Source organism: Peromyscus leucopus, chromosome 3 (genome assembly GCF_004664715.2).
Source record: "Peromyscus leucopus breed LL Stock chromosome 3, UCI_PerLeu_2.1, whole genome shotgun sequence".
Taxonomy (NCBI): Eukaryota; Metazoa; Chordata; class Mammalia; order Rodentia; family Cricetidae; genus Peromyscus; species Peromyscus leucopus.
In genome coordinates, this window is record NC_051065.1 from 124340769 (window position 1) to 124354780 (window position 14012).

The following is a 14012-nucleotide window of genomic DNA, read 5'->3' on the forward strand; positions in this document are numbered from 1 at the left end:
GGTGGGGCACAGCCCAGTTCTGATAAACAGAAACTTAAGTTTTACAGTAAATGGAAATTAACTAGAATTGGTTTCCCGATTACAAAATTGAGTTGGGCTGATTCCTCATGGATGGGAACTCTAGGAGGTGCAGCTTTGTTGGAAGAAGTCTGTCCAGTTGTGTTCCTTAGAGGGTCTATCTTATTCCTGGTTTCTGGCTCTCTGCTTCCTAGCCACTTCTACTGCATACTGTTGTTGCCGTAACATCCTACCTTGCCGCCGCTGCACAACAGTGGAGCCAGAGACCAAGGATTGGAGCCTCTGGGAAACGAGCCAAAATAAACCACTCCTCTTTTAAGTTGATTTTTATCAGTTATTTTGTTACAGTAACAGAAAGATAACTCTCTAGTTCCTTATCTTCCAGAGATATTTTATTAATACTGCAGCAAATTGTGTATATTATATATATAGATACATATAGAGATATACTTTCTACATAGTCAGTTGTATATGATATGTATTATTTACATTATTTTTGCTTAGAGTTCAGTGTTTTGCTGTTATAAAATCCTGACAACCTGGTATATGAAGTGGGAACATAACCATTACTAACTTTAGTAAACCATACAGAGTTATCCAAGGTGTTAGAGCAAAGGAAGGAAGAAATTTATTTTTTCCCTTTTTTTTTTTTTTTTTTTTTTTTTGGAGACAGGGTCTCACCATGTAGCTCTGGCTGTCCTGGAACTCACTGTAGACCAAGCTGGCCTCAAACTCACAGAGCTCCACCTGCCTTTGCCTCTCAAGTGCTGGTATTAAACACGTACATGACTATGAAGGGCCAGACAGAGGAAATTTCAAATAACTTTCTGAAGGGTTTACAACACGCCCCCCACGGTCCCATTTACCAGGCGGACACTTCCGCCTAGCCAATTACAGCACCCGGTATTCCCAGGCGGTTAGGGTTAGGGTTAGGGTTAGGGTTAGGGTTAGGGTTAGGGTTAGGGTTAGGGTTAGGTGTTGTAAACCCTTCACTTTCTCCATTAGATAGGGTTTCATTATGTAGCTCTAGCTGTCCTGGAACTAACTCACTATGCAGACCAGTCTGGCTTCAAACTCACAGAGATCAGCCTACCTCAGCCTCCCAAGTGGTGGGATTCAAGCCTCAAGCCACCACACCCCACTGAATTGCATTCTTTAAACTGAACCTCCTACAGAAGAAAGTTTTAGAGTTTAATACAAACAGAACTATACCCATAATAAAAGCACTCTGAAAAATCAGGGATGAAATTCCCACACTGCACTTGTGGTCAGTCCATTGTTATCCTGCTGAGTTGGCTCTGGAAGTGTGTATTCTTCCAGCTGATGCAGCCGACGCCGAATGCTGTGTCCACTGAACTGGGGCCTCCCAGGGTCACCAATCAACACTCGGGTTCTGTGGGTCCAAAAGTAGTTCTCCAGCCACAGATGAAGACTGTCTGCAAGGTCTTCATCATAAAACATATCTCCAAGAACAATGACATCAAACTTACCTTGTTGGGTATTCAGAATGTTTTCCGTTGAAATGGGAAAAGGATTCAGTCCATTTAATTTGCAATTTAGTGTAATCGCCATTCCTGCAACTTTACAAAACATGATAAATTGGTCTGTAAGCTTTATCAGTAAGCTACTGTACTTTCTTGTTAAGGTGTTTAAAAACACCTTTTTTTGAGCCAGGCAGTGGTGGCACACACTTTTAATCCTAGCACTTGGGAGGCAGAGGCAGGTGAATCTCTGAGTTTGAGGCCAGTCTGGTCTACAAAGCAAGTTCTATGTCAGCCAGGACTGTTACACAAAGAAACCCTGTCTCGAAAAGTAAAAAAATAAATAAAAACAAAAAAACACCTTTTTTTTTCCTCCACATGAGCTCTATATTTCATTTTCTATTTTAGCCCAAGCTTTCTCAAAACATAAGTATTTATCAGTAATGAGTTATATGAATTCTGCATAAAGAGTTCTTTAACATAGCTTATAAACAATTTCATTCTCTTTGAGATAAAAAACTTTAACAGACAATATGCCTCTTTACTCTTCAGGAAATAGTATTTAGAAATTTTGCCAATTTAGTAATTATTAATTTATTAATTATTAAAAATTCATAACATCCTGTAACTCCACAACATGTAAGCCTTGTGTATATAGTCTGTACCATTTGCTATTTAGATCTCTTAACCAAGATCTTAGTACTGATGAGGGAAGTAATTTGTTGCAGTAAAGGTCACCTTTTTGGCAAAGAGAATGTCATCATGCCTCCAAACCTTGCATAAATATTTGTCTGCCATTTTTACAAACTGTAAAAGTCCATGGGGGATAGTCTGAGTTTCTGTGGTTGAACCCCTTTTTTAATCGAACAACAGGGACCAGGGAGATGGCTTTGCAGGTTAAGATGCTTGCCACTAAATCTAAGAGTTCAATGCCTGAAGGCCAGGCATGGTTGCACACTTTAACCCCAGCACTTAACAGGCAGAGGCAGGCATATCTCTGTGAGTTTGGGCCAGCCTGGTCTATACAGGGAGTTCCAGGACAGCCAGGACTACACAGAAAGAACCTGTCTCAACAAACCAGAGTTCAATGCCTAAAACACATGATGGAAAGGGGGAACCAAATCTCACAAGCTATCCCCATCTCCCCATGTGATGTGCACACACACAGATGAATAAATAAATAATTGTAAAAATAATCTAATATCTCCTTTGTTAAAAGGGATTTTGTTGTTGAATTTAACTTTTTGTGCTTTGGTGTTTTGTCTGCATTCATGTCTGTGTGAGGGTGTCAGATCCCCTGGAACTGTAGTTACAAACAGTTGTGAACTGCTATCTGGGTGCTGGGAATTGAACCTGAATCCTCTAGAAGAGTAGCCAGTGCTCTTAACCTTTGAGCCATCTCTCCACCCCCCACCCCACCCTCATCCCCGTTGTTATTTTTTTAGGGAAAGAAGTTTAAAGTTTATATCAGTATAAACTATATACTGGCTGGGCATGATGATGCATACCTGTCACTCCAAGACTTGGTAGTATGCAGCAGGAAGATCCTTGCAAGTATTAGCCAACCTGGGCTACAAAGGGAGGTACCAGGCCAGTTGGGTCTACAGCCTAAAACCCTGTCTCAAACCAACAAAAAACAAAACAAAGAGGCTGGACATAGCGGTGCATGCCGATAATCCCAGCACTTGAGAGATGAAAATAGGAAGATCAGAAATCCAAGATTACCCTTAGCTATATAGCTAGTTGAGGCCATCTGGACTATATGAGACTCTGTCTCAAAAAAAAAAAAGAGGAGGGAATTGGTCTAGGAGAGATCAGTTATCCTGACTCCATACCCACCTCCCAGAACTACATCCTGCTTGACAGAAGTTTCTCCTGAGAAATGATGCTTGTAAAATGTTTAACAGATCAGTGTTCCTCCTTCCTTTTTGGGAAATAATCCCTTGTTTAAAGTAAAAACTCCCCTACCCTGCACCTCATGTGATTTAATTGTCCTTTATCTTTATAAGTTCTGTAGTGTTTAATCTCGGGGAAGAGAGTTCACTGGGACAAAAGCCTGCTCTCAGTCTCTTCAACAAAGGACTCTTATTTGGCCTTATATTCAAGGTGGTCTATAACTTTCTCATGTGGACTATAACCAAGAAAGAAAATTTTTAAAAAGCTATATACTGAATATAGAACAGCAATGGTGGGATTTTTATGAACATTTTCTGCTTATTTTTAGTATGTTTTTTTACTGTAGACAGAAAAACAAATGTTAGGTTTGATTAAATTATAACTGAAACCTCTTAATAAAATAAGACCCCTGGAGGGCTCTACCCTAAATGAAGGTAGGATCAGAAAAAAATCAGATTAAATAAAAGCTTACCTGTCACCACCTGGGCCTCTTTTCTTTTCTTTTGTGTTTTGTTTTGTTTGAGACAGGGTCTCATTTTGTAGCCCTAACTGCCCTGGAACTCTGAAGTCTACCTGCCTCTGCCTCCTGAGTGCTGGAATTAAAAGTGTGGGCTGCCATACCTAACACAACTTAGGTCTTAATGCAGTAAAAATATCCACTAAAGACACAAACTTATCTTTACTTGAATTTGTGTCAAATAAACATTACTTACACATTGCAGGGAATTCTCAACCCAGAAGCTACCACACACGCCCAGCTTTGTATCCCTCTGGAATGTCTAGCAACAAATCAAATCCTCTTGGGGAGATGCACTGTCAGCCCAGGCCCCAGATAACATCCCACTGAGCATACCTCACAGTATCAGATTACAAAAACAAGGCAGTAAGCGATCATGATGTATCCTGAGAGGGGGTGAGCTTTAAACGTTTTAAATATGCAGTCCTTACTGGGGTCTATGTCGTTGGCCAAGATCTTTGATGCTCCACTCATCTTAGCAGCGATTGCTGCAGCCCCACATCCACTCCCAAGATCTAAGACAGACTTTCCTCTGACAACATCCGGGTTATCCAGAAGATACCTAAAGTAGAAAGAAAAGAGAAAATACCTGAGGTATGGAAAAGGACAGTGAGAAGTATAAAAAATAAACGAACCAAAACAGGAAAGATGGTTCAGCAGAGAAAGATGCTTGCTGCCAAATCTGATGACCTGAGTTCAACATGGAAGGAGAGACCCAATTCATGAAAGTTGTCCTCTGACCTCCACAGCACACCATGCATTCCTGTGCTACCACACATGAACACACGAAGCAATGAATTAAATGTAATTTTTCCCATGGTATAGAACCCACCTGACCTAGACCAGTGGTAACAATACTATTCCTGGGAAACAGGACACCTTTTTTTGATAGCTATACACCCTAAAGACACAACCAGATGAAATCAGGACCAATGCTAAAGCAGAGAAGACGAAGACGGACATGCTAAAAGGACGGGGGGGGGGGGTGCTTAAAAATGCAGAATCCAAACAAATGTAGGGTCCACCTAAGATGTCCTTGAGCTTCCAAAGAAGAGAACATTGCAAATGATCACTCATACTGTCGTGTGCAGAAGAGGAAGTTCTAGGGGAGGCTGGAATTTACAATATTAAAGCAGGATCTTTGAAGGGCTGGGTCTTTAGGATCCACCTCAGAACTCTGTGCTTACTGTTGACATCCACATGAACCTGAGCACAAATTAAGACATACGAATCTTGTATGGCCATGTAGGTTCTTTAACAGCTGACATTAGTTTCTTGTGGGGTAGAAGCTTTACTTATGGAAATACCTTAAGAAATCTTGTGTAAGGGGGTGAAACTATGCAACGAACACCAAAGGTATGACCAAACTGCTATCAAAACAAGACTTTGGGGGTGAGGAGTGTGTTACAAAAATTAGTATGAGGGCTGGAGAGTTGGCTCAGCAGTTAAGAGCACTTGTTGCTCTTGCAGAAGATCCAGGTTCAAGTCCCAGAACCCACATGATAGCTCACAGCTGTCTGTTACTCCAGTTCCAGAGGATCTGATGCCTTCTTCTGATCCTCATGGACACCAGGCACACATGGGGTACACAGACATACATTCAGGCAAAACACTCACACACAAAATATTTTAAGAAAAAGTTGCTCAGTGGCCCATGCCTTTAATACCAGCACTAGGAGGCGGAGGCAGGTGGGATCTCTGTGACACCCAGGCCAGCCTGGGCTACATAGCTCCAGGACAGCCAGACTACACGAGTGACACCCTGCCTCAAAAAAAAAAAAAAAAAAAAAAAAAAGTTAATATGACTCATTGCTGTAACCAAACACCTGACAAGAAACTCTTAAGGGAGGAAGCGTTTATTTTGAAGGAACATGGTTTGGAGATATAATTCATCATGGGGAGGGCAGGCCTGGCAGTAGGGGGCTGTGGCAGCAGAAGTATGAGAGTACTTGCTCACATCAGTATAAATTATGAAGAAAAGAATTCCAGGACTCAGCTTTCTTCCTTTTTCTGTGTTCACACTCCTACAGAGCAGTGCCACTCACATTTACGGTGGGCGGGCCCTCTGTCAAGCTTCACTGGAAACATCCTTCCTTTTTGTCAACTTGACACTAGCTAGAGGCAAGTGGGAAAGGGGACTTTCAACAGAAAATGCCTCCACCAGCGTGGCCTGTGGGACATTTTCTTCTTAATAATGACTTGCTTGAGTCCAACTCCAGGAATCTTCTATAATATTAGAATAACCAGCCTCAATATTATACATCCCAGGGGCTCAGGAGAGAGAACTACTAATGGAGAGGACTATTTTCAGGAAATAGAATCTCAGTACACCAACCTCTATAGTCTACTTGCTTTAATTCCTCTGGCTTAACATCCTTTATACACAGCTTCAGTTCTGTTCTCATGTCTAGCTCCTTTCTTGCCTGATTTCTCTATATGTATCTACTGTTCCCTCTAGGTTCTATTGTGAGACCAAAATGAGCCATCTTAGAAATAAGACCAAAATGTTTTCACCCTAAAATTAAGGCCTAAGATTTCTCCTTTTGGGAATAGGCCTTTAGTTACTGAAACCAGTCAGTTCAGATTCCAGAAACCAGGAAGTGTAAAAGTACAGAGTCACAAGATAGTCATGAGGTAATGCCTACCAGACTATGGAATGTCCTCTCCCTGGCCCCCTAGGCAACTGCTTGACCATAGAATGTCCCAACCCTAGTTTCCATAGTGACTGTGTAATCACCAGATGCCCCCATCTGGGGGCAGCCAATGAGAAATGGTGGCGGGCAACCACTCCCTTAGAAGTAATTTCTAGAAGTCCCTAGAAGCGAGCCAATCAGAATTGTATCTGTACTAGCACCCCTAAATGATGTAACCTTGTGACTTTTCCCTTTAAAAACTGAGCTTGCAGACAGGTGGGCGCTTCCTCCAGCCTCCACTGCGTTGGATGTATTGGACGAAGTCCCTGCCTAGGCTTGTAATGCTTTTGGATATCCAGAATTAAACCTTGCTTTTGCATTCCGGCATGCTCGTCTTTGGTGGTCTCTCTGGGGGTCACGATCTGGGCACAACACTATCTTAATTCCTTCATCTAGTTCTGTCCCTTCTAGGTTCTCATCTATCTAGTTCTTTCCCCTATCAGCTCCTCTCCCATCTCCTTCTCTCTTATCTGACTCTTCCTCATCTCCCATCTCGTTCCTCTAGTCCTCTCTTCTAGCCCTTCAATCTAGTTCTTCCCCATCTCAGTTTGTTCCTCTCAAGTTCTTACCCATCTAGTTCTTCCATTCTCTTTTCTCTTCTCCCCTGTGCCCTGGAAGTCCCGGTATATAAAGGGAGGGTCCGAGCTAAATTGTGTAAAGCTATTACTTAATGTCCACCTCTCCTAGGCGGTGTCTCCTTGTGGAATTTACCTTAAATCAGGAGACTTGCATGTGGACTGTTATTACTGCTAGTCCTTGAAAGTGGCTAAGGGAGATAACCTGATTGCAGAGAAAGCCTTTACTGAGGCTGTTCTCCAAATACCTGGAATGTGTATGTCCAGAGAGTCTACACTGTTAGTCCTTCTTAGGGGAAAGTGAATTGGAAAAACTATGAAGGCACACATGATTTTCATAACAGAATACAGCTGATATATAACAAGCCAAGAAACACCAAAAGCTCCTTGGGATTTGGCTTCCTCTGGAGGAATTCCCTGATCCCTCCAGGTAGTGACTTCTACCGAGTTCTTCTGCTTACTGGGGCTGGAACATGGCCCCCTTGTTCAATTACATCTTCACCAACTTTCTGTCCTTCATTCTCTAAGCTTGGCTGTCCTGAAACTGGATCTCTAGACTAGGGTGCCTTGAACTCAAGAAATCTGTATGCCTCTGCCTCCTGAGTACTGGGATTAAAGGTGTGCAGCACCACACCTGGCTCTAAGCTTTTCTTTCATTCCTTTTCACAAGTTGGAAGATTAGCTGGGTGGGGTCTTGCCCTGAGGTCACCACTCCCTATACAGCATTTATATCCTGTTCTTCTTTAATTTGTTGGTCTCCTTGAACATAGGGCCTAGCTCCATTCCACTCCCTGGTGCCCTTTTTCTCCTTGAACTGTACATTTTGTATTTTTCCTTGCTCAGCTTGCTTCTTTTCATTATAAATCTTCATCAGAGTTAATACTAATAACCACAAAACAGTCTATACTATACTGTTTTGAGATTTCCTCTGCCAACAGAATTAATCCAAAACTCTTCACTTTAGTCTCAGGTAGACTCTTCGAACAAGAACAAAAAGCAACCACATTCGTTATCAAAATCTCATAAGAACAATTTCTAGACAACATACTAAAATTCTTCTCCTCTGAAATCTCCTGATCCAGCCCCAGACAGTTCAAATCATTATCAGCACCACTGTCTTCCATGCTTTCCTACTAGTATCACCCATTAAGCAGTGCTTAAAGCATTCCACTGCTTTTCTAACCCAAAGTACCAAAGTCCAAATTCCTCCAAACAAAACATGGTAAAGTACAACAATATCACAGTCTCTGGTACCAACTTATGTCTTAGTTAGGGTTTCTATTGCTGTGAAGAGACTCCAACACCATGGCAACTCTTATAAAGGAAGCATTTAATTGAGGTACCAGCTTAGAGTTCAGGGTTCAGTCTATTATCATCATGGCAGGGAGCATGGTGGTGTGCAGGCAGACATGGTGCTGGCTACACTTTGACCAGAAGGCAACAGGAAATAGACTTTGACACTGAGCGAAGCTTAAGCAAAAGAGAACTCAAAGCCTGCCCCCACAGTGACGTATTTCTCTAACAAGGCCTTATCCCCTCCAACAAAGCCACACCTTCTAATAGGGCCACTCCCTATGAGATTATGGGGGCCACTTACATTCAAACTACCACAGGGGTTTTTGTCTAAATGTCTGAACTTGGGAAAAGAATTTTCTTGGGGGACCAGACACTCCAATATAGAATATTGCACGGTTTTTTTATACATAGCTTAATTTATCCAAATAGCTAAAGCTTAAAGTGAGTAAAGATGAAGTTAGACAAATGTTACTGTGAACCTGAAGAGACCTCAGGAATTTACCAATCTTGATTACCAAATATACCTTATTAATCAAGCATATGTTATTTATCCAAATTTTCTAGCAGTTTGGTGTTAACTTGTGTGGGAGTACGCAGAGTCATCACACTATATTGGTTCCATGGTGGCAGAGATTTTTTCCAAGAATTATTTTGTTTAAAGGGGTTGCCATTTTATATATTTTCATCCTTCAAAGCCTGCACAAAATTTCTCAAAAGAAAATGCACAAAGGAACTCCCAAAACACATGGGAGAATCATTAAAAATGGAAGTAAAGGTGCTGGGGAATTGTGATCCACCAAGTCAAATGCTGGAACTAGTCAAGCAGCAATGGTCCCCATGTGATCCACACCAATGATTGATGTGGGAGGGCCCAGCCCTCTGAGAGCAATGCACTGGCAGGTAATGCTGTCTGGTATTAGAAAGCAAGCTGAGCAAGCCATGAAGAGCAAGTTAGGAAGCAGAGCTCCTCCATGGCCTCTGCTTCAGTTCCTGCCTCAAAGTTCCTGACTTGAGTTCATGCCCTGACTTTCTGGATGATAGACCGTGATCAAAGAACTGCTTTTGGTTGTGGTTTTTTATTACAGCAATGAAAACTCTAACAAAAGCACACCCTCATGACATGCCCACAGCTGTGTCTTGTAGGTAATTCCAAATTCAACTGAGTTTACAGCAAAGATTACCCATGACAGGTGTGAAGAGAACTACTTTGTCATTATAGTATCAACATCTATGACAGTTGTGAAGCCAAGCTAATTTAACAGTGGCCAGTTCTGGATGTAGCTACAGCCCTCTCTGAATTTTTTAGTTGACAATCCTTGTCTTCTCTCTTGGTCTCAGTTGAAATCCCAGACTCGAGAGGCCTCAATCCCCCACTCTCCTCTCTGTGGCAAGTGCCAAAGTCAAGTATGTGAGTATATAGATACTATTTAAAATTTTTTAAGAAAGCATTGCTATATATCACAGGATAGCTTCAAACGCTCCTGGCTCAGCTTCCAAGTGCTAGGATTACAAAGGGACACACACCATCATGGATAACTACAGGAGGCCTTTTTGGAAATGACTTTGTCTTCCCATAGGACAAATCCTCTTCTATTTTATGAGAAGGATAGCAATACAAGCCATACATAAGTTGGGACCTGCATGAGCCCCAGTGACTTCTGGTTTTGCTGTTATGTTATAGGGCCAGAAAAAATAGCACGGAGGTGGGGGTGGGTGCTGAAGGGAAAAGGATCTTCAACAGCCTTCAAGATGCACATTTCACCGAGACATACCTAGACAGGGCCTGGCCTCCTGGCCAGTAGATTGCCCAGTAGGGATCACTGTAGGGCCACAGGTCAGCCCTTTCCCGCCAGAACTTGCACCTGGGGGTCAAAAGCCGTAACTGGATTTCAGGGGTAAGGCTGCCACTGCTGGTGACTTCAGTGTTCTCCTCCAGGTAGGCTTTCATCTCAGGGTCCAAACAGCTCCCTGCCGTCCTCCAGGGAAACAGGGGCAACCCACTGCTCATAGCCTGCAGGAGACGCCACTGGCTCCTGGAAGTTTTCCAACCCAGGCTGAAAGTCATTAGAACTTCTCCAAACCTCAGGCTGTCAGTGTTGCTTTAACAAGGACTGCTCCCCACGCAGACAGGAGGGGGGTCTGCCTCTCCACGTAGTGGACACTGGAAGTTTGCATCTGTACATCAAACAAACCAACAAGCAATACTGAAAATTCCTAGTCCATATCTTTCAACATAACAAGAAAATAAGCTAGTGTAAGCTCTAACAACTCACAAGCACAAGTTCATTTCAGAGGGCAGCTTTGGCTTATCAATTTGGGTAAAGAAATCCAGTTACTTTTTTTTTTAACTGTGAAATCCTTTCAGTAATTCATGAAAAAAAATACACAGGCATTTTATTTTACAACAGTCTTTAAGAAAATGAAGTAAGGTATACCTTTTTGTTATTTTGTTTTTAGGATACACTTGCTCTGGGGCTAAAGAGATGGCTCAGCAGTTAAGAGTACCTGATGCTCTTGCAGGGGAACCAGGTTCAGTTCTTAGCACCCACATGATATCTCACAATCATAACTCCAGCTCCAGGGGGATCTGGTGCTTTCTTCTGGCTTTGTCAGGCATCAGACACAGACAGACAGACAGACACACACACACACACACACACACACACACAAGCACACGGTGCATTTATACACACGCAGGCAAAACAGCCGTACCCATCAAATATAGACATACTGTAGCCCAGGCTGCACTAGAATTCACTATGTAGACCAAAATGACATCAAGCTTGCAGTTAGGCTCCTGCTTCTGTCTCCTGAGTGCTGAATTACAGCTATATGCCATTCTACCCAGCCTGGACTTCATTGTAATAGGACACCAACTTCTAAATTCCTGTCAATATTGACTCGACTTTACCAAACCTAAACTTAAAATATCTATAACCCAAAGTATACACTGGTAAGGAGAAACGAGAAATGCCACCTTTTGTTTGTTTTCTGGCACAGGGTCTCTCTATTATGTAGCTCTGGCTGTCCTGGAACTCATGTCTTGAACTCACAGATATCCACCTGCATCTGCCTCCAGAGTGCTGGACTAATGGCTTGTGCCGCTATGCCTGACCTGCTGTTGTTGTAAAGATTTCTTTGTATTTGTGTGTGTAAGTGTATGTGACTGTCTGCAGAGGCCAGAGGCACCAACTCCTCTTACAGGCAGTCGTGAGCTGCTGACATGGGTACTGAGAACTGACCTCGGTCCTCTGCAAGAGCAGCAAGTGCTTTTAACCTCTGAGCCACCTCTCCAGCTCCTTTGTTGTCGTTGTTTGCAGACAGTTTCATGGCTCAGATTGGCCTCCAACTAAATAGAAAAGGATGATGATGAATTTCTGACTCTCCTACGTCACAAGTGCTGTGCAGCCACTACTCCAGGTTTATTTTTGCTTGGGGTCAAACCCAAGGCTTCATGCATGCTAAGCAAGCACCCTATCAATGGCGCTTTAAGGTTCACAGCAGAGCAATAAGGAATTACTTTGAATTTGAACACCAAGTCTTCCCAGCACTGACAGTTTGGTTATGAAGAACTTATAAAGACGATCTAAGTAGGTACTCAAATTATGCTATAAGAAAGATAGCAGGCTGGGTATGGTAGTGCACAGCTTGCCTTTAATCCCAGAACTTGGGAGGTAGAGGCAGGCAGATCACCGTGGAAGAAAGAAGCAGTGACAAAAAAGAGCTGAACTCAAGCCAGACTGTCAGTACACCCCGCCATACCTGACTGGGGCAGTGTGACCTTCTAGCGCTCTTGACTGGGTTCAGCTTTCTCTGCCAGTTACACAGTTAAAAAGCAGGAAAACTTTCAAGCTCAACAGGTAGCACTGGAGAAATCTCAGACACTGAAAAGAGGAGCAGACAGGACCAATAGTTTAGGAAGGGCTTTTATTGAGGGGCGAAGAAGCACACATGCAGCAAACACGCAGAGAAAAAGACTCCTCCTCAAAGTAGAAGGGGCACTTGGGGAGCTGGAATCCAGTTTCTTCTTGAGGGTTAGGGTTTTTTAAGTCTCTGAAGGGTCTTGCTCCCCTAATTTGGTGTTGATCCTTTGAAGAAAGACGGGATGGCTGGCTGGACAACTATTGTGAAAACATGTCCTGTTGGGGCTTTCAGCTTGTGGAGCCAGTCCCTCAGTAGGGGCCTGCAGGAAGGAGAAAAAGCTCACAGGGCCTTTGTTTTAAGATGCCAGGCTTTTGTCTCAGGTCAGGAGGGTGAGGAAAAACCATCCATCTCGGAAGTTTTCCACTTTATTATCCAGTCATGGCCCCTCTTCCTATCTGTCTGACTCCAATCCCTCAGTAGGTGGACTGCCTCCCTGGACTACTATCTTACACAGAATGAGCAAACCTCCTGGAGAAAAGGTGCAGGCATTGAGAGCTTGCTTCTCTTCCGCAGGACCAGGGTTTGGTTCCCAGTGTCCATGTCCCAGAGTGTGTACCTGTAACTTTAGCTTCTGGTGACACATTCTGGTCTACACACACACACACACACACACACACACACACACACACACACACACACACACACACGGTTAACAATGCAGGGCACAGTAGCACATGTCTGTAATCTCAGGGAAGAACTGCCTCTAATTAGAGCAAGTCTGGGCTGCATTGTCTCAAGCAAAGAAACAAAAAGGTTAAATTACAAACAATGCTTGTGACCACGTTACTTTCCTAAGGAAAAAAGGACAGGACTCTGCTTTTAAAAGGGTACTGCGGTCCTTACCTGACTTTGCTGGAGCTTCACGCGCAGGAAGAAAAAAAAAATAATGTACACCGAATCTCCTTTCCGGGAAGAGGAAGTCTGAGCCGGCAGCTGGAAAAACACTGGGCGGCCAGAAGGAGGAGGCGGAGAAACGTGGACTGCGCAGCCGCCAGGACACACCAGCTCCGCCCTTCTTCCCAGCTGTGTTTTGTTCTGGACCTCTGGGTTCTCAAGGCAGTTGGGAACCACAAAGCCCTTCTGTAACCTTGAGACTAGGGGCCGTGCCCTCTGGTCAGTCCCTATAGACCTGGAGCGCCATTGCACAGCTTTGTGCCCCACGTCTGGGGAATTCTGATTTATAAAACCTCCTGCAGAGCTGTATGCAGCCAGCATGTCCTGAGAGGATGAATCTGGAGAGGTGAGTAAACTTTTATGACACATTCAGTTGTGATAAATCATAATATATGGCTCCCCTGTTGTAAAGTCACAGCCCAGGGCGATTTTCAACCTGTAGGGCTCAGGTTCTGAATCTCTTAGATTCTCCACAGGCCCCTCAACTCACGACTCCAAAATTAAGACATCTCACTTTCATTAATGAAAATCTATGATGTACAAGAAAAAAAAATCCCAAACAAGGAAAATGACAAGCTATGTTTCTTTATCTAAATTTACCATTTGAGGAATGCTCCTCAGATGCCTGGTCAAAATCTGAATTGGGGCCTGACTCAGTTGTTAGGAGTTTTTACTTAGCCTGAGACCCTGGGAGCCATCCCTAATCCTAGCTAGCACT

At 43.2% G+C, this 14012-nt stretch overlaps 1 protein-coding gene across 3 annotated transcripts; it reads right to left on the minus strand.

The window, feature by feature from the left end:
* Positions 1–1188: 1188 nt before the first annotated feature.
* Etfbkmt (electron transfer flavoprotein subunit beta lysine methyltransferase) lies at positions 1189–13365 on the minus strand. Of its 3 annotated transcripts, XM_028892415.2 has the most exons (5): positions 13244–13362; positions 12239–12360; positions 10249–10651; positions 4344–4474; positions 1189–1598 (listed from the first exon to the last, which is right to left on the minus strand). In XM_028892415.2, exons 3-5 carry the CDS (start codon positions 10539–10541, stop codon positions 1255–1257), a joined length of 768 nt encoding a protein of 255 aa, XP_028748248.1. In that variant the 5' UTR covers positions 10542–10651; positions 12239–12360; positions 13244–13362; the 3' UTR covers positions 1189–1254. The 3 variants fall into 3 exon arrangements, with proteins under 3 accessions (XP_028748248.1, XP_028748247.1, XP_037059856.1); XM_028892414.2 differs by lacking the exon at positions 12239–12360 and having other exon boundaries at positions 13244–13361; XM_037203961.1 differs by lacking the exons at positions 10249–10651; positions 12239–12360 and having other exon boundaries at positions 13244–13365.
* Between the last annotated feature and the right edge of the window lie 647 nt (positions 13366–14012).

Excerpts from the sequence above, each read along its gene's own strand:
- Etfbkmt (XM_028892415.2), bottom strand. The coding sequence starts at position 10,541 with ATGACTTTCAGCCTGGGTTGGAAAACTTCCAGGAGCCAGTGGCGTCTC. Across the intron at positions 4,475-10,248 it reads GGAGGCCAGGCCCTGTCTAG|GTATCTTCTGGATAACCCGG; the intron begins GTATGTCTCGGT and ends TTTCTACTTTAG. Across the intron at positions 1,599-4,343 it reads GGCCAACGACATAGACCCCA|TTGCAGGAATGGCGATTACA; the intron begins GTAAGGACTGCA and ends TGTTTTGTAAAG.